Below are 20,419 nucleotides of genomic sequence, written 5' to 3' on the forward strand. Positions count from 1 at the left end.
TTGCGATCACATGGACTGGAGCAGCATTTACCAGCCTGTGGGGTTTGGCGCTGATCCTGCTCTGCCTCTGTTACACTCTGGGTGGGATGAGGGACTCCTCCTTTCCCCAGGCCTCACAGGGGAGGCTGGGGCTTGGTGGAGCTCTGTGCTCTGGCCGTGGCTCCCTCTGCAGTAGGTACATGCTTAGGGGTTATTTGTCAAGCAGCCACTTCTGCTCTGTGTCTGCAGTGAGTAAGCCCAAGAACTGCACAGTACTCACCTGAGTCTAAACAATCATGTAACTTCACAGTGAAAATGCAGCTGCTGGTCTAGTTCTGCAGAACTGAAGTGTCTATGTATAGGGAAGGGAATTGTATGGTTGGGTGGAGGAAGGGGAATTGAGTTCTCAGGTGTTTGGGATCCAACCAAGAGTAATGATGTAGTGGTGTAGACTGGAGCAGGGAGGAAGGCGCCTTTTGCCTTTCCAAGGATGACCCTGGTGAAAAGCTGACACATTTCATTTCAGTTGCTGTTTTTCCAGTTGCACAGACTCTAGAATACCATATCAAAAAGAGGGAGAAGTGGGAAGGAGCAAGACAAGACATTGGGGTATTCCAGTGCACACAAGTGTTATCTTACATGGAGATGTTCTATTCCCTTGAAAGAAGAAATTCATGCATATGAGCCACTAGAGTGCAATGTGATCACTGCACATGTCAGTACTAATCCTGGGAAAGACTACAATTACTGCCTTAAAACTGGGAGCTGCTAACCACTATGTTCATCTGTTAACAGTGTAGGGACAGGGAAAAAATTCAGACCATGTGAAAACAGATTGATCTTATCAGCAAATAGACTACAAATTCAAGCGTGGAAAATTCACTGGTTCAGCTCTTGAATCACATGAACTGGCATAGCTGTATTTTCTTCAGAGCAGTCATACTGATTTATGTAGCATAGGGGATATTTTTAGTAGTTTAAAAATGTTTTCCAGCTTCAGATGGACTGGAAATTTAATTCAGCAACTGTCACTTATTTCTGGCTTTTTGGTTAGTTCCTATTGCCTCTGGACTACAGACTAATGTACCATAACCAAATGGCTCTTTTCTAGCTGTAGCTCCTAGAATGTGACCAAACAAAAGAGTTTTGTGGAAGTAATCTAGTAATACCAAAAAGCCATGAACCTAAGCCCAAGCTGCTAAAATAAGAAAATCTGGGGAAGACTGAGCATCTAAACAAGACTTAAAGGAAAAACATGTAGTTCATAAGAATATTCTCTGATAACTAATGAGGTACCTGTGCTTTACACAGGTTAGACTTCTGTTTAAACAATGAGGTCTTTAATGTTTTACAGCAGTTACATATTAGACAAACTCACAAAAGTACCAAAATTAATGAAATTTTATTGGCAAAAATCAAGTTGAATGTGACCTATGTAATTCAACAGAAGCAAGCCTCAGTTTAGTTTATCAAAATACTTCAGTTTTCCAGCTGGATCTGGAATTATCTGTGCAAGAAAGAAAAGGACAATGTTAGTCAAAAGCCATGAAAACACAGCAAACTATAAAGCCAAAACAGCACAGTATTTCATAGTAAGATACTATGGCCAACTCACTAGCAGCACTGAATAATTTATCAGTTGACTTGGTACTAGATTACTGTTGATCTCTAAGGGTACTTCACGGCAGTAGCAGAGAGATTTAACTAATTGAGGCATGAGAGAGAGTGCAGCCTACCAAAGGAAGAATTTTGACAGCTTGCCCCAAAAGCAAGATATTTTAATAAACTAATGTCTGTAATCCGGAGTCTTACAATTTACTTACAGGTCTTCCCTTGGCCACCACACTCTCATGGCTTCCTCTGGTTTAATCTAATTAAATCAAACACATTTAGAAAGCATGACTACATCTTTGAGAAAGGCTTTTTGAACTACTCTGCTATTTAAATTATCTGCAACTTTTGCACAGAGGAGATTTTTAAACTGGCAGTATTGGAGCTGTTAATCTCAGCACTGTAAGACTGTTTTTTAGAAAACATGTTAATGTCATGTTATTTAGATGATTCTAGTTATGGAGGGCAGAAGTTTTTGGTGCCAAAATATGAATGTTAGGTCAGCCAGCTCTCTTTTCATTTTACAGTCTTAATATCCAGCTTCCCCCACTACAACACTCCTCTGTTAGCTTGAAAAAATTGACTCCTAGCCTCCAGTCATCCTGGGAAGTTTTCACATCCAGTGAAGAAACATGGTTTAACATTCCACTGTTTTTTACTTTCAAGTACAATGCTCACTAACTCTGCTTAGAGGCTGCTGGGACCTGCTTTTTGCTGAGACAGCTCTTAAACAACAATGCTCTGTCATCAGCATTTGGTTCAGAAGGAAGCCACATGCTCAAATACATGACAGTGATCTCATCCCAACTAGGCAGCTCAGACCTCTAGTGAAAGTTTCATTATTCTGCTGAGGCTGCTCCAGGCCAGAGAACACAAACAAGTTCAATGGGTGTTTATCTGAACGCTGGCTCCTGTGCCTGCAGTCACATGGAGGCGAGGAATAACAGAGGAAGACCAACTGCACAGCAAAGGAGTGCTCTCTGCTGGAGCACTGGCAGTGGCACGCTGGCTCTGGCAGATACTACAGCAGCCTGGGAACTTGTATCTTTCTTTTTTTGGGTAGTGCCTAGGATCTGCAATAAGAACCAACAGCACCAGGAATTTATATGGACAAATAATCAAGGAGATAGAAAAACCTCAAGAGTTTCCAACTTCCCCTCATCACATTGTTAACAGGAAAAAAAGTTCTTGATCACGAACTCTTTGCTGATCAAGAGAATTTTGCTCACACACTGGGAATTTGAAACAACTGGAACATGTCTAGTGTGAGGGAAATGAGATCTCCATGAAATCAATAGTAATCCAAAAGCTGTCACTGTAATAATGTGAGATTACTCATACCTTCTCATTGAAGGTTGCAAAGATTTTGGATTTGGCTCTATGGGAAATAATAACCGAGTGTTTGTTAGCAGTAAATGCATGTAAATATAAACAGTGACTTACTGTTTCACTGCCAGGTTTCCAACCAGCAGGGCAAACTGGAAAAAAAAGGACAAAGTTAGCCAAAGTATTTTTGCACATGCTGGCTTTTGTGCACTTAATATTTTCTTTCTGACCTTGAAGTAAAACACCACACAAGTGTCACACGTAAATATCTGAAACTATAAAATGTGCAATGACACCCCCCCCCCCCCGAGAACTGTGGATCTCTGGATGGATAACTATGCCTTGGTTTAATTCTTCTGGCCTTCTAGACAAAGTACTGGCAAAGCAGTACCTGAGAATGAACACCTATTCTAGTAGAAATAAGTTTCTTAATAAAATTCACATGACTACAGAGGCCTACCTTTCTTTCTTTAAAACCAGAACTAGGGAAATTTTTTAAGCAAAGAGATCAGCTCAAAGATTCCACAAGAGATTTTGTTTGGAGCCTTGCTTAGGCCTAAAGGGGTTGTAGCACAAGTTTACCACACAGTGTGGCTGGGGGCCCCATGACCACCTGTACAGCTGCACGTTCTGGAGTGAAGCTCTTACCTGTTCAGAGCTCTCCCCCTGAGGCTTCAGCCCAATGAGTTATGCCATTTTACACTGCTTTAAGGCATTCTGACAGACAAAATGCCACCAATGCAATTAGGAATTGTGAAGAACTGTTTTTCCCATTCTGTGCAAAGAAGCCAATAAGGCATCTAGAGAGTCTCCTCCCAGCATTCATGCAAAAGCTGGAAAAAATGTGGTACTCTGGAAACACACTGCAGATCAATATTCTGTAAGATGGTTTTGTAGCTAAATGAGGGTAAACTTCCTTAGTCAAATGTGTGTAGCCTAAGCACCAGCATTTATCTTTTCAGATCTGTACAGCAAAGCATAATAATGATTTGCACCTTCACATAAAGGTACTTTCAAATTCTCAGTTAAATTGAGTTGAATTGGAAGTCAAGCTGCTGAACATGTGTATTCATATTTAAACAAATCTTCCAATAAATGAATGTGTTTATTTAAACACATTATTTAAAGAAATGTGAAAAGTTCACGTTGTGCTTGAACTGGAGGAACATGAAGTCTTGAGACAAAGTAATAATCTGAAGCCAGTGAAAGCTTCTTTGTCAGGGGAAGATGGTCACATAGCCCTTGTAAAGAAAACACAACTAATGCACTGTAACTTCCACAGTATTCCCATGTATCGTGACATGAAACACACTCGGTTACTCGTCACAGGTCCTCAGTGAATGGCACAGCACAAGGATGGCCTGCATCTCAACTATTTTAGTATGCAAAAATGTACTGGAATATTGGGCCTGCTTCTTCACAGCCTCACATTTTGTACAAATTTTTGCTTTTGACACATGGTACATAATGCCTTAATTCAGACTAAGGAATGCTTTATGCTCTGCATTCTCATGGATGTGAAGCAAAATGTGAATTACTATTCCAGAAACAACTTAAGGAGGTACTGGAACCCCAGGACCCTGTAGGAGGGCAATCAAAGCACTTCAGTCACGGCATGACACCAGTCACTTTCCTGCAAAAAGCTACAAACACAGCTTCCAGTCTAAGTAAAGCTACCTTCAATGTGACAACATTTAAAAGAGCACCTTCTCCATGTTTGTCTGTGTACTGGAATGCTTGTACCAAACGAAGTGTTTCATCCACTGATCTTCCAACAGGAAGGTCATTCATTGTGATCTGTCGAAGGATTCTCTTATTGTCAATAATGAAAAGGCCTCTGTGAAAAAAAAAATGTGTGCATGTTAGGAAAGAGAATTAATTATAGTGTTGGGTTTACGCACTATTTTATGTCTGCTGGATGGGAGGAATTTGATCTTTGCAAACACCATACAATACCCACTGCTTCAGAATACTGGTAACATACTATTCTTTACCTGGATATCAGATGACCTGAGCTGAGGGTAAGTTAAAAACAGAAAAGGATACTTCTCTGCAGAACATAAAATAAGCTTTGACAGGCCCTGCCAGGGGATGCAGCAGATGCTATGGAATTACAGGGATCCCAAAAGCAACTATTCCGTTTTATGAAAGATGTATCTCTTGAGGCTATGAGGTAACCTTAGTTTTGACTCCACTTGGACATGGGAGATCCCTGAGCAACTGCAGTTCTGTGGAATCCTGCATATTTGCCCTGCCCTAGGTATCTGCTGATGACTGCTGTTAAACAGGATATTAACCTTGACCCGTGTTCTGACTCATTATGACTTTTTTGTGTTCTTCTACATTTATTTTGTCTCTTGGCATGAATCTCCAAGTAAAGTCTGATCTCAAAAAAAAATTTCAAATAAATTTCAAATTTCAAAATAAAGCAGTAAGTACTACCCCAGCAAAAACCCAAGAGAACTGTAACCAAGTCAAATACCTAAGTGTATGTCCTTGATCTTCCAGATACACTCCATAATCCTTTGAAATCTGATGTGTCAAATCTGAAAGAAGGGGAATCTTCATCGGTCCAAGTCCTCCTTGTTTTCGAGGAGTATTAATCCTTTGAAAGAAATGAGATACAGATGTATTTCTCGTAAAGGTTTACATTCCCTACACAAAGCCAGAAGTCACAAACCAGAACAGTGCAGACAGAAGGATTTAGTGCAGGCGACATTTTTTTGTTCTGCATACAAAGGAGATGAACACTATTTACAGTTTGAGCAAAATGTTCAGCAGATCTTTTGCAGGTTTTGGCCACATCTTTCTTGTCAGTTGCATTTGCTTTATGCCACCGTGCTCACAAATTGGGACAGTGTGAAACATTTACAGATACTTGCATTCTCTTTTTTTTTTGTATTTGTATTATTTTTTGACCTGAGACATCATGTATTTCAAGTAATACGAATTAAACAACTTCAAAGATAAAGGCAGTTTCACACACTAGGGTTAAATATTTTTATTTTAAACATTTGTGTCAACAGCATCACGCTTTCATACATTATGATACACTTACACAGGCTAAAAATCTGGGGACCATTGTTGCATAAGATGGATCCATGAATAATTTTTAGTGAAAGGAAAAGTAAGGTACATACCATGCTAAGTGAGTGAACTTTGAGTCCACAGAACATGCTACTACTTCGGTATTTATTGCTCTGAATTCTTCAATTCTGTCGCTGAAGGCGATTATCTCAGTTGGACAGACAAACGTACTAGAAAATTTAAGACAAGATAAAGTCAAAATTTCATAAAACATCCAGTAAGTTCTTTGCTTAACTTAAAACGATGGATTTATCATAAATTATTTCAGTTTTTGCTTAATTTCCTTGCTTCTTCAGGTGTTTAACTAAAATGTTGCCTGACAAATCTTCCACCCTCAGACTCTGGCTTAGTTACAAATGGTTTATTACTGAAGATTATAAATCTACAGTTATCCTACAATCTGAATTCAGAGTTTTTTAGTTACTTTCTTTTAGACTTTATGAATATTAAGTGGCTGAATTTAAGTAAAATAAGCCAATTTTTCAGAGGGTGATACTATAATTTGTTGTTACCGTGCATGTCTGCAAATTTTAATTAATTTGTCTTCAACTTTTTGGACTACAGAAGAAATAAAGTGGTAAATATTACAATTTATAGGGCTTTGAAGCTAATGATATTATAATATTAAAGTAGTTAAGTATCTCTGTCCCCTTCATTTTGTGGAAAAGAATGAGATTGTCTCTCAGAAAGCAGAGATGTTTTCACTCAATCAGTAAATTTACTGCATTCTAATAAAGGAGGTTAATAGTTGTTATGGGATGAGCTTAAAGGAAAAATGCCACCACTACATACACTCTAGAAAATATAGATGGGGTGCTGCCTTCTATTTGCAGCAGTGATTTACAACATCAAACAGAACACAGAAGTTGCCTGAATGGGTTATACAAAGTTGGCTTTTTTTTGTGGAGAAACAAATTAGTGGACACGCTTATTAGGACAAAGATTGTGTTACAATTTTACCAATGCATGATGAAAACACAAATGCAAAGAATATATTTTCTTCTGTCACTCCTTTCTTCTCTCCCAAATTCTTACCAAACAAAAATACAAGACCTCAAAAAAAGAAAAAAATTAATGCATTATGAATCAAGTGTAGCTGCACTCAGTCTTGGTATGTCTATTGTGGTCTTACTTACAAGTCAAGAGGATAGAAGAAGAAGACAAGGTATTTTCCTTCATAATCTGTTAATTTCAACTCTTTAAACTCTCCATTGATGACTGCTGTTCCCTCCCAGTACGGTGCTGGTTTGGAGACTGAAATGCAAAGAACATTGAATTAAAAGTCGGAATATGAAGCCCATGTTCAAACCAAGCTGTCCAAGGACAGCTGTTCTTCCTTTTGCTTGAAAAACAACCTCCCGCACAAGTTACAGAGTGAAGCCGCTTTGCTGCTCTAATCAGCGATACAAAATCATGAAGAAATGTAGGTTTTAATACACATGGAAAGTAAATAATTTGACCAACTTGTGCTTATACATGAGCCCTGTGAATCACTGATAATCAAGGCCACACAAACCTTATCTGGGCACACTGAACAAACCATGTGTGCACCACCAGCTCAAGGCAGAACAGCTGCTAGACTGAAGGGGAAGCCGATTAATATTTTGGGTATCCCCACTATTTTGTTATGAATGGCTGTTGTGAACCAGAAGCATAAGATGGTTCAAATCCATACTGTTAGTTTTCAGCCATGGAAAACTATTTGAAATTCAAGTCCACAAAAAATGCTACAACGTGTCTGGAGACAAATGCCTAAAAATGTGGTGTATATTTATTAAATTACAAATCCTAAGCAAATTGTAACTTGAAGATAGCTGTGTTAAAAAAATCCAATTAAAATGCATGATATATATTTACTATTCCTATCAAAAGGGACTAACCTCGAATTTAAAATATTAAAAATTAATCTGCCAGGTACTATTTTCATAGCCATGTGAATTCCAAGGATAGGGTATGCTGGAGGTACAAGGTCATCTGAATACACTTGTGTATCACGGACACTGACATGCAGCTCCATGAAATTAGGCAAATGCTTCTGAGAAAAACATATGGAATCTTAATTATTACCTGGATGGCTCTCCTTTTAGGACAACCAATCCACACTGTAAAATATGGTCAATGAGGATGTATAACAAAGACCTCCAGATTAGGAGGGAGAAGGAAAAGAAATTTAATACTTTTTATCTTTATCTCTTCCTATATTAAGGTGATTGTTTTTACAGTTATAAATGCCTGTCTGTAATAATTTACATTGCAAAGGGAGGAAAACCCACACAGCATTAATTATGAGTATCTTGGCTGATTTCTTTTTTTTTTTTTTTTTTTTTTTTTTTTTTTTGGTAGCATCTGCTTGCAAACATTTAAAACAGAACTTAAAGCCTGGCTCAGAAAAGTATTTTCAAGCTCTAAATTCTCACAGTGAAGATAATTTCTGTGCGATTTCTCTATTCTCTGTTCTGCAGAACGGGATTTTTGGAAAGCAGGTGCCCCCTGAACATCTCACTGCGACGCGATTTAAGGTCTTTGCACCCAGGTCTGCCACAAAGGCTTTAAATCACAAGAGAGCGAGCACAGGCACGAGGTGCCCGTTCAGCGTTTCCCATCGCACCGAGAGCACAAAACAATTCTGTGCACTGCTCAAAGCGCTTCCCTTAACCCCTTCGCCATTCCGGGGAGCACGGGCCTCGCCGGACGCCCGCGAAACGCCAAACTCGCAGCCAAGTGCCCACGATGTTAATGCAGGCCTGGAAGGGGCTGGGGGAGAGACGGGAGCTCACCTTCCTCCCTCCCTCCCTCGCTCCCCTCCCGGAGGCCGCAGCGGGGCCGCGGGAAGGGAAGGGCCGGGGAGCGCTCGGGGCTCCGCCTGACGTGGCGCTGCCGCCGCCGCTCCCGCAGCGCACTGCGGGCACATCCCCCGCCTGGCCCCGCCACACCCGCGCCCCCGGCGGCCCCGTCCCCGCCCGGCACCTACTCTTGGCCTGGCTGAGGTGCAGCGAGTGGTCGGACACGGGCAGCCGGGCCGCCTCCCCGGGGTACACCTGCCCTCCCGCGTAGTAATGGCACTGCTCGTCCCCGCGCTGCCGCGCCGGGCGCGGCTTCTCCGCCCCCGCTTCGCCTCCCAGCGCCGCCGCCGCCGCCAGCAGCAGCAGAAGCCGCGCACGGCTCCGAGCCCCGGCCCCGCCGCCCGCTTCCATGTCCCGCCGAACGACTGCACGTCCGCGAGGGGCGGCGAGGGGCGGTGGCGCCGCCGGGGAGGGGCTTGGCCGGCCCGCCCGCACTCGGGCCCGCAGCACCGCCGGGCCCCCGCGCTGAGGGACCGCGGGCGGGGGGGGAAGAGGGGCCGGGGCAGCGCCACCTCCTGATCGGGCACGGCCTCCCCCTGACCCGGCACGGCCACTCCCGGGCTCGGCTCAGCCAGCCCCTCCTGGCACAGCCACCCCCTGACACGGCACAGCCACCCCCGGGGTCGGCTCAGCCGCTCCTGGGCCTGGGTGTGCAGAGAAAGAGAGGAAACAACACCACACGTGTGTGTGGAGAGCGCGCACACACGGTCCGGTGCGTGAGATTGCAGAAGGAAACTATCGATATCAGAGGCTTCCTGCCTGGTATCATCTCTCTTATCTGTGGCACCGTGGGTTCTGTGGGCACGGCATCACTCGTGGTCGTACCCATCTATGCCAAATACAGCTTGTACGTTGTGGCCTCATGAACACACAAAATGTGGAAAGGGTACTTGCTGTGAGTTGAACTGCTGCCAGCTGGGCAGCAACTCACCCATGAACTCCACGTGGCGCACGTGGTGGCTGTGTTAGGAGTGTGGTTACACAGAAATGAAATACTGAGTGCCTCAATTCACAGTCATCAAATGGTTTGGGTTGGAAGGGACCTTTAAAGGTAATCTACCAACAGCCTTGCAATGGCAGGGTCATTTTCAACTAGATCAGGTTGGTATGGTATGTATGTAGGTATGTATGTGTGGTATGGTGCCTGTGCCAGAATGAGCAGTACAATTTCTCTCTCTCTCTCTTTTTTTTTTTTTTTTTTTTTTTTAAATGATACAGAACAAGCACATAAAGAGCAGAGGCAAAAGGAAATGCTCTGGGCCATTTTTGATGAATACAAGCTCTATAAAAGAAGAAAGGGATTAGTGAGGCACCTATCATTATATGTTGTGTCTTGAACAAATCCTGCTATTTTTCTGGTTTCCTGCAAAAGAATCCATTCTTATCTGAAAAGAGGGATATAAAAATATCTAAGATTTTTCACAAAATTAAATTTACAGAAGTGGGAGAAACATGATCTTGTGGGCATGCTTGCGCTTCTTAACCTGTGATTTTATTGTTCCTTGCTCCCAAAGCTCTGACTTCTATCCAGAAGGTGCTCCTTTTCTTTACCATCTCTTGTAATATTTTCCTTTAAGTTCCAGTCTAGGAACTTAAGTTCTGGCAAGTTAGGGATCATGCCATTCATATTCTTACTGTCACAATAATAACCTTCCTTGGGCATATTTGCCCACCTGAAGGGATTCAAGATTACTGAGCTGGAGAAAGGTAGGGCTCTGGAACAACCCTCTGACAATTATAGGAGCAAAATACCTGCATAGTTATCAGGCTTGATCAGCATGTGTGAAATTGCAAAAAAAAAAAAGTAAATGTCTGCCTACAGGCACAATGGACTTGATGGCACATGAGATCCCCTTGTCTTGTTTTTTTCACACAGAGTTGATGGTGGCCATTCTCTGATTACACCTCCCAAAATTTTGGAAGCAGGATAAAACCTATTCTTTTCAATGCTGCCGTTTGACTCCCCCCTCTTCCCTACCCCCCAACCAAGGGCATGTCATTAAAAGGAGGATGAACAAAAACCATTTGCTCATGTTGAGCACTCTGGCTGTGGTGGGAAACAGCACTTCAACAATCTTTGTACTCCCACTGATTTCAGACTGAGACAAGCTTTACATTTAAGCTTGCTAAAATGTGTTGATAGATGACTGTCTTACACGATCCAACTCTAGTAGCACTGAATTTAATATCAAGCTTTCCTCAATCTCACTGCTTGTAAGAAAAGTGACAGTCATGGCCTCTGTGAGTTCACAGAGGAAGTTAAATTGGTTGTCCCTGCTCTTCGTGCTGCTGTTTTGAGCCATAGGAAATGGCAGTGATTTGAAAAGTAGTCACACAGTGAAGCTGAAAAAAATGAGCAGTTCTGAAGTAGGCACTCTGCATAATGTTAACATCCCTCATTCAAAAGATATTCAGAAATACCTATAAATGAGAAAGAAAACAAGTGAAATCAATGCAGTAAAAATAGAAAAAAGCAGTCCTCTTGTGAGCAGAGAAAATCCTGAAGGACAAAAATGGGTTTTATCTGCAGAATGTAATGTTAGTTTAATAGCTCTAATTTGAAGTTCATATGGAATTAAGTATATATAGACATGGAACAGAGTTCAAAAGAGCAACAAGAAAGACTTTCTGGCTGCTGCTGTACTCTCAAGACTTCTGCAAGTGATTAAAAAATGAAAAATTTCATAAATGAAATCCAAGATGAAATCCAAATATATATCACTCTTCAGTGTCTAAATGGAGAAGACAGGCAGCCTGCTTTCTTTACCCAGTGATGAAATACTTGAACTGAATGCTGATTTTGGTGTTTAAATTGACAAAATTAAGTGATGCTGTTAAAGTGTGATAAGAAGGACACTGGGCTACCTTCATCCTGCTGTACAGCTCTTCTGAAGTCAGTAGGGCTTACCATGAACAAAGGGAAATCTCTTAAATCCTTCCTTTCCTCCCCTGTGCTACAGGCTCTGTTCCTGCATGTCATGCCATATCCAGGCCCACAAGGATGGGTCAGTTTGGCAAAGGGCTTGATAGTGGCAGGGTGTCATTGCTGTGGTGGCAATGTAAGCAGTGGTTTACGCCACTAAAGCAGTTTAGAAATGGTTATGGAGGTTTTGTCTGTTTTTGCTTGTAGTAATAAAACACCTCATTATAATTTAAATGACCTAATATAACAGTATCTTGGAAAAAATAGTGTAGTATATTGTAACGATATCTGTCACTGTTTCCTGGAACAGATGTTCAAGACTGTGCTGGTGAAACTAGCAGTTGGTTTTATCCTCATGGTTTACAGGGACATTTTAACAAATGTATTGCATTGCTTGTCATGCATGACAGAAAATCTATAGCATAAGAAACTTTGCTGGAGAAAGCATCTCTTTTGTAAGCAGAATTGGATCAGAATGACCATAATTAAAATTACCAGTTATGGAAGTCTTCTCTTTGGCTTTTGCTAAGGCTAGACTGGTGGGGTCAGCTGTGTGTGCACCGACTGCAAAGGCTGAGAGCGCTGAGTGGTGCCATTTGCTTTGACAAGAACCTCATCCTGACGTCTGATTGCTGCTAATGTCAGCTGGTGGAAGCAGTAAGGCTGAGTAAAGATAAATACAGACTTTGTAAAATCTACCACTTTGTAGAGTAGAGGTAGCATAGATATAATTATTCCTGTAACCTACCTTTGGGGAATGTGCTAGCGTTTGGAGATGAATTCATGTTTTTCCTCTACAAACACACCTGCCATAGAAAAGTTCTGCTTCATTTCTTCCCTTCCTCCTCCAGCTGGCTCTGTTTCTTGTGGCATTGGTGTCAGAAACAATACAGGGCCTGTGTGATAGGAACAGAACAGAGCACATTACTGGTGTGTTTGACTGAGCATGGTAAAAAAGAGTGGTTGACACTGCTAGCCACTGGGTGATGCAGGAGTGTGGTTTCTAAAGCACCTCCTGTTCCAAGCTTTCTTCTGCTTCTGTAAATGCTGACAGAATCTATGAGTTTGTGAATATAAACAAACATTGTGAAACCACTTTCTTGACTTGATAAATCATGTAGTCCTTGCAAGGCTCCATCAGTTTTCCTTTGCCTATCACCTGGGGCAGGGGGCCGTGTTCAAGTGTGGTTATGCTCTGTCCCATTTTTTAATTCCTTTAACAGGCATGTATTTAAAGAAAATGTCCAAAATGTCTCTGTGCATTAGCACATTTTTTGGGCAGTTGTGAGGACAGAGAAAGTCAGCTCTGAACACCACCTATTAGACATATGCTGTCCTCTACAAGTCAGTTAACTGTGAAGGACAGTTGAGGTATTGCACCAGAAAACCAATGCTGGACATCTGGACCTACCCTTGGCAGCATGCTGATGATGTGCCCTGAGACCATCACAGCTAGAAGCCTGCTATCCAAAATAACCCATCTAGCTTTGTCTGGTGTTGCAGACCAAGAGAGACCTTTACCCACAGAGTAGTAACCCCACTGTGCCAAGTGTAGTGATCTTCCTCAGTGACATTCAAAGGGATTCACAGGCTCCTGCCCTTGGGGTCCCACCTGTGGTTCTGCCTTCTCAGGTCTGAACTTAGACTAGCAAACTCTGGTCCAAGTCTTGAGCTCAGTCAGCCTTTGGGAAAAGGTGGAAAATTTGTCACCTCTGCTCAGACAAAAAGCAGAGCTGTGTCCTGCCCTTGCAGGTGCCTGAACCTCATGGATAGAAAGAAGCCCTGTGGCAACTCAATTTCATGTTCTCTCAAACCAGAACACAGACATGGTGCTGATGTTTATTGGTGATGCCTGGGTATGCCTCTTCTGTGGGTAGTCACTAAAGCCTTGCTCAAGCTCACAGGTGTGCTACCTGCCTTGCATTTGGGCAGCAACCGAAAATGGAATATATAGCTGTTGTCAAGTAAATATACCCTGCTGTCTGAAGAGTGGGTGATCCCATCAAGATCTGTGGAGGAGAGAAGGCTGCATTCCCAGGATAGTGGGATGATGTGATCTTAAAAAATTTCCAACTTGCCTCCTTGTGCTGGACTGCCTTCCCCTCTTCAGTATTATCTTGCAAAGCTTTTTATAGTATCTATTTTCTGGCAGTGTTACATACCTAAATTTGCCTTTGTTTTCTGTTTGGACTTATGAAAGAAAAAAATGGCTTTTGGTGAAAAATATTCATGTACCTTGATATGTTAGTTGCTTTTACATTGCTCACTAGATGGCAGTAAGGTGCTTGTTATACTAATTAAAAAAATTGAAGTAATGTATTCTCCACGTGTCTGAAATTTCCTAAAATCTGAGGATATGGCATTTTCTTCTCTAAAATACAAGGTTCACAGGTGTAGGAAATGTAAGTAGAAATCTATATTCAATCCTCATAAACAACCCCTGTTCGTGTGAACACATTATGACAATCATGCTCACACAATTTTTCAGTAAAATGTTTACTCTATTGTGCCTTTTGGAGTGAATATGATGGAGATACTACAGTAGTCTCTTAAAAAGGAGGAAAAAATAAGAAAAAACATCCATAAAATTTGTGATGAAAGAGGTGGAAATTTGTAGCAGAAAATAAGTTTTAACCTGGCCATTATGGAGTACTGAAATCAATATTGGATTTTTATTTCTGCTTCCTATTTTACTGGTTAGACACAGTTTTCTGGGAGTTTAAGTAGCAGTCCAGAAAGCTATCATCTCTACTTTAACTAAGTTGAGTGCACAGACCTTTTTTCGTCTCTGCTGCTTCAGAAATCTTCATGCTCCACTTAGAATTGCTGAAAATAAATGAAGTCTTTACCTTTTTTTATGGTAACATCCTCACCCCTTCCAATTCAGTTTTGCAAATGTTTCAGAGATTCAATTATTTCAGCTTGTCTGATTGGTCTAATGCAAGGTTGTGGAGGTTTTCTTGCAAATCAAAGTTTTTTATTCATTGGAAGTGAAATAGATCCAACATTTGTGTTCCCTAGACCATAGGTATATGTCTTAAGTTTCCTTCAGTTAAGTCCAATAATCTAATTTAGCATGTAAGTTGAGTAGTAAACTGTTCATTAATTTAGGTCAATACTAAAATAACCCCTGTTTAAGTCAAAGGTCTTTCTCTGCTTTGGTTTGTCAACTTTCCAAGTGGCCTTGAGAAGCCATACCTCTGTGCAAGAGTCAGTATTTTATCTACCACAACTAAACTTGAAATGGAGTGCTGTTGTTTTCTCACAATTAAAGGAAAGAAAAAAGCCCATGGTATATAGCTAGGAATTTTATTTATTACTGCATGCTTACTTTTCCCCAAGAAAAGCATAATTCTTAGAAGTTTGGAAAAGTTTGCAAGTTTACAAATTCCTAAGTTAAACCATAGGATTTCAAAATACTATGTGTGTTAAAGGTAGTACACTTGAAGTATACTGCCTTTGTGCAAAGCATTTATATATTTGTACCCTACAATCTCATTCACCATTACAAAAAATGGATGAAAATATTGAGAAGATACTGATACTTGCTACAGTTTGGTGCAGCTTTCTTGTATCTGCTGCTCTTGAAGCCTAAAAGAGAGCATGGTGTGCAACTTACTCACTTAAATCACAATTCAAGAGTGAAAACCAGAATACTGGCCTGTTTTCTTCAGTATGGAGTCTAAAGTGGTGAGAAAGGGAATGGGTTGGTTCACACCATTGTGCAATCTGAAAATAAAATAGCAGTTATACGTGAGCACAGTTCCCATTGATGCTGAGGGGTGCTCCCCGTTCAGTTTGAGTCATGACCCAAAGCCTGTCCCCAGGCATGGGAGTGGGTATTTCCAGAATGCTCCAGAACTGCAACTGTCTTGTCAAAATTTGTATCATCTCTCTCACTCACTGTGTGTGAGTAATTCCTCCTATGTTAAAAAAGAATTTAAAACTTTCCAAGATTTTGAAGATGGTAAGTATTGCTGAGATATATAAAATAATGTGTTGACCTTCTACACAGCTGGCTCTTACAAGGAATTATTCCTCAGGCCTACGCTTTGAAATAGTTGCTGTGAAAAGTTGGCTGAGGTTGCTAGTTAAGAAAGCTGATAACACAGAATGGTTCGTGGCACTGAGTTCCTCTCTTAGACCTGCGTGTTGATTTCTGAGATAAGATTTCTGCCAGATGGTATTTTTGATGGAAGTGAAACAAACAGCATTTAAAAAACCCCAAACAAACGGAAAAGTCAGATTCCATATCTCCTGATCATCCTGTAGGAAAGCAGACTTCAAGGTTGTTTGCTGCCATTTTGCAGAGGGCTGACACGATGCTTTTTCTCCTGGTAAGTCTGCAGCCACGTTGCCAACAGACTGGAACCTCTTAGGATTTAACAAGAAATGATTAGTTTTAAAAATACCTCATTAAAAATACTTGACATAATCTCTGTGGTTATTTCATTTTTATTACCCATATTTATTTCATTTTTATTACACTTCGTGTCAGTTTTCTCACCAGAAAACCGTGGATAGAGCAAGAAACTGTTGTGGCAAGTTGGCATTGATACTGAAAGGCTTGGCTGTGGCACGAGCTCAGCTCCTCCCCAGGCAGTGGCAGCATACCTTGAGAATCACCTGCTTGCTGTGCCTGATGCCTGAACATACTTGAATAGGTCACCATAGTTAACTGCTGTTTACATTGACCAAATTATTTGTTAAGGGTCAGTAGACAATTATAAACTGCTTCATGCTTCAATGCATTCACGTTCCCATCTCAGTGCTCCTGGGCTCTTTTGATAATTGCGGGAGAGCCACTGCTGGGTTGTTACTGTGGGAGGGAGGGAAAAGACTGTCATCAGTATGTGCTTCCTCAGCAAGGGGTTTCTTTGAAATATTGCAAATAAAGAGCAAGCAGAAGGCTCCAGATGACAGAACATGTAGCCTGGTCAGTAAACACACTAAATCCTTCTGCCCCCATTCAAAGGAAGCGTTGAGTTTTGCCTGTCTGTAGTTACAAAGGCTGGCGGTTTTTTGGAAGCTGTGAAGATTTTGCTTTTAGCCTGACCATTTCAGGTGTGAAGCCTGCTGTTGGTGACAGCAGTGCTCCCACAGCGGAGCAGCGTGAGCTTTCCTGGGCAGCAGTGATTGCTTCTCAGCAGACCAGCCGAGATGTCTCCGTTTCCTCACTCCCACTGCCAGGTAGCGGTCCCGAGCCCAGAAGAAAGAAATGACAAGCCCTATGCCTTGAGCTTTTGTGCAGTGTTGCAAAACCCAGATGCTAAAAGGTTGGAAGATGGAAAGAAGTAATGGTAATAGGCTTGGAGATCTTTGAACCTGTCAGATTTCTTATGTGCAGGTAGGGTTCCCATGTCTGGGTTTCCATGGAGGCCCCAAACTGTTGTTTGTTTTAAATGAAAGATGAGTTTCCTTGTAATTGTGAGACATTTGAAGAGGAGACTTTGGGGAAACAAGCAAATATTGTAATGTTCCTGAGGAACTGTACCCAGCCACACTGTTCCTGAGGAACTGTGTGGCTGAATGCAGAAGAGCATGGAGGACCCTTTTGCTGTGGGCCAGATTTGGTCTTGGTTCTTACACATGGTGTGTGTAAGGGCAGAGTGTACAGTGTCCATGCAGCCACTCAGCCTCTGCTGTGCCTGCAGGCTTGTCCTGCCATGGGCTGACTGAGGGAGAGGCCAGCAGCTCCTTCCACCCTCCCTTCCTCAGCAGGCAGCTGAGAGATGGAGCAGGGTCAGGGCTTTTTTCAGAATCCAGTTGGAGAAAAGGCAATTAAAGATGTCACCAGGAAGAGTCTGGCATTAATCTGCTTCCACTCTGCCCAGTATACTCTTCTGGCCTGGTTAAATACCTCAAAACAGCTGGACCAGGCTTGTGTTTGGAGGAATATCATGTCTGAAATGTTGACTCAGGCACCTGAGAAAAATAGCATGGAATAAAGACTTGGGGAAGCTGAACTGAGTCTGGGCATCAGCAATGCATCAAAAGACACAAATATTGCTAAAATATTATATGAAATGAATGCTAATGGAAAAAATGAAACATTTAGTGAAGCATGCAGAGCTGGAAATATTGCTATGGTTATTAGGTTTGAATTAGTTGGAAAGCGTTCATTCAAACTGTTTCTATGCACGGATTGTCCTAATGGGGTTGCATTTGGGATCTAACGCTTCTGGGTTTTCCTTTCTTTTTGAGTGCTAAGTACTGAAATATTCATTATATGTGTCCTTCTGGCTTCTGGACTGCTGTGTGGGGAGATTTTTTTGTACACTAAATTTTGCAGTAAATGATACCAGTTACTGCCTGGTGGTACTTATTGTAACCCCAGTGACATAAATGGTCCTGCTCAAAAGACTTTTCATATGATATGAAAAATCTGAGGGTATTTCACAATAGGAAAGTAGTGCCATCTTACCCGTTTCACCTTTAAAAAGACTGAGAAGGTCAAGACAAGCGTTTTTAAAATGCTCTGTGAACACATATGGCCTCTGTATGTACATGTACGCACACAGACACATAAGTGTGTCAGTGAAAAAAATTAAATGAATTATTTTTCATCCACTGAGAGGTTTTACCTCTTCAGTTGAGAATACTCCATTACTATACATTCTTCATAATATCTCTTTTCAGAGACAGGAACATTTTTAATCCACTGTCTCGCTTCACATGAGTGAACACAGATCTACCTGTTAACTAGAGCACTGGCATCTGGAATTATAATGGTATATTTTTGGGCATCACTGTGTGGTCTGTTTTCCAATTTCTTGTTTGGAAGTCTTTATCTTTGCTATCTTATCTGATGCCTTCTGGAAACAATTTTCTCTTTACACCACTTCATAAACTTCAGCATACACTAGACAGAAGGTTCTGGGCCATTTCTCACATTTTGTAATGAATTTTCTGATTGAATTCTTTTACAGATAGCACCTCATACATGCAAAGCAGTGCCCAAGATACTGGTGGATATTTTACTGATTGTATGTGTATAGCTCTAAGAACTTGTGACATATTCTGAAAAGGTAGGTTGCTGCTGAAATGTGCACATTTTTTGAGGCATTGAATGAAAAAATCTGAAAATAATGGGATAAGAATGAGCCCATTAACATGAAAATAGGTAAAATTAGAAAGAACCAAGTGTGTTTGCATAGTTAAATTTTAGCTGGAATAACTACAATAATTTGAAACAACTAACAGATCTCTTGACAAATAGCTGGATGTTATCAGAAGAACTCTGTCACTCATTAATTTAATTGATGTCTCAGGCTTTAGATGAGTAGCCATAACACTAAGATGATTCATCTGTGATCATGAGAGGAAGCACCAGTGTAGTTGTGTGGGTTCAAAATTTTCCTCACTGGGCAGCCCACATGAAATTTAAATTAGAGTTTTGTTAAACCTTCTTAAAAGACAGTTCTATCATGTAATGTTCATCAGGTATGGCTGAAGGTGGGAGACAAAGGCAGGGGCCTCACCCTGTGAGAACAGATTCCCTCTAGAAGGGCCTGAGTTCACAAGGAAGGTACAGTGTGGCTGCAGGAAGGGTCTGGCTACTGAGAGGAAGGTTATTCTGTGGGCGTGTTTAGGGCATTAAATGAGTGGAAGCAATCCAGAGAACCAAGCAGCTTCAGGGAAAAAAAAATAGGAGTTTTAGAAGAGAAAGTGTCACGATGGGGAGGGAGACTGCTGCTGTAAGCAGCACAAGTGACTGCTTGTTGAAGCCACTGAACAGGGAATCCCTGGGAGAAAAAGAAGTGCTTGGCATCATTCACAAGGGCAAGTGGGGTCTTGTTTGCATGGTTAGGGCTGGAGGGACTTTGGTCGTTGCAATCACAGCATACACTGATTCAGCCAACTTCCAGTAGCAGAACAGGAACTCCTGCATCTCTTCCCCCCAGATCTACTGTACCACAGAAACGGAAAATAGCAATTTGATGCCAGTATTTAAAAAGGACTTTGGAAACGTGTCAATGTGGCTTTTGTCAAGAGAAATTGTGTCTGAGAGAAATCCGCTGCTGTTTGTCTGAAGCGCTGACATGTGTGTGGATTAGGCTGATTTGGTTGGTACGGAGTGCTCAGATTTTCCTAAAGCTTTTGATAAGCTCCTCAGTCAGAAGATCCTAAAGAAGCAAAACAGGAGCAGGATGAAAGGAAAGATCCCTCCTGGAACTGATGTGAGGAGTAGAAATAAACAGTCAGGTATTTCAGCGGGAGATAACAAGTGGAATCCCACAGGGATCTGCACTGAGTTCCGTGATGTCTGGCATATTCATAAGTGGTCTGGAAAATATCCTAAATGGTGCTGGATATTTCTTTAACTGAATTACTCGGGGTAGGAAAAAAATAATCTGCTTTTAAAAACGTGGCAGAATCTCATGATATCGAGTGGCGTTGCAGCAAAGTAGCAGCCTGCGTTTGGGCCAAGATAATGCACACGGGGAAAAATAGACCTGACTGTACGATGCTGAAGATGGGCTTTAAACAACCTATTATGACTCAGGGAAGAGAGCTCAGATTAGCTGTCAGTAATTCTAAGAAATGTTGGCTGAGGGCAGAGCAATGATCAAAAGAAAATGGATTGTCAGAAATTGCTAGGGAAGACATAGAAAACAAAATAATTATTTTGCTCTGCATTCACCTCTTG

The 20,419-nt window shown here is 41.5% G+C and overlaps 1 protein-coding gene across 3 annotated transcripts; it reads right to left on the reverse strand.

Annotated features, from left to right (window-relative positions):
• Positions 1-1,362: 1,362 nt before the first annotated feature.
• PRDX4 (peroxiredoxin 4) lies at positions 1,363-9,219 on the reverse strand. Of its 3 annotated transcripts, none has more exons than XM_027643174.1 (8): positions 8,975-9,219; positions 7,140-7,257; positions 6,057-6,173; positions 5,399-5,521; positions 4,623-4,753; positions 3,034-3,068; positions 1,803-1,849; positions 1,369-1,486 (listed from the first exon to the last, which is right to left on the reverse strand). In XM_027643174.1, exons 1-8 carry the CDS (start codon positions 9,195-9,197, stop codon positions 1,483-1,485), a joined length of 798 nt encoding a protein of 265 aa, XP_027498975.1. In that variant the 5' UTR covers positions 9,198-9,219; the 3' UTR covers positions 1,369-1,482. The 3 variants fall into 3 exon arrangements, with proteins under 3 accessions (XP_027498965.1, XP_027498975.1, XP_027498983.1); XM_027643182.1 differs by having other exon boundaries at positions 1,392-1,486; positions 1,792-1,849; XM_027643164.1 differs by lacking the exon at positions 1,803-1,849 and having other exon boundaries at positions 1,363-1,486.
• Between the last annotated feature and the right edge of the window lie 11,200 nt (positions 9,220-20,419).

The sequence above is a fragment of the Corapipo altera genome, unplaced genomic scaffold (assembly GCF_003945725.1).
Source record: "Corapipo altera isolate COAL_440 unplaced genomic scaffold, ASM394572v1 0, whole genome shotgun sequence".
NCBI classification, from domain to species: domain Eukaryota; kingdom Metazoa; phylum Chordata; class Aves; order Passeriformes; family Pipridae; genus Corapipo; species Corapipo altera.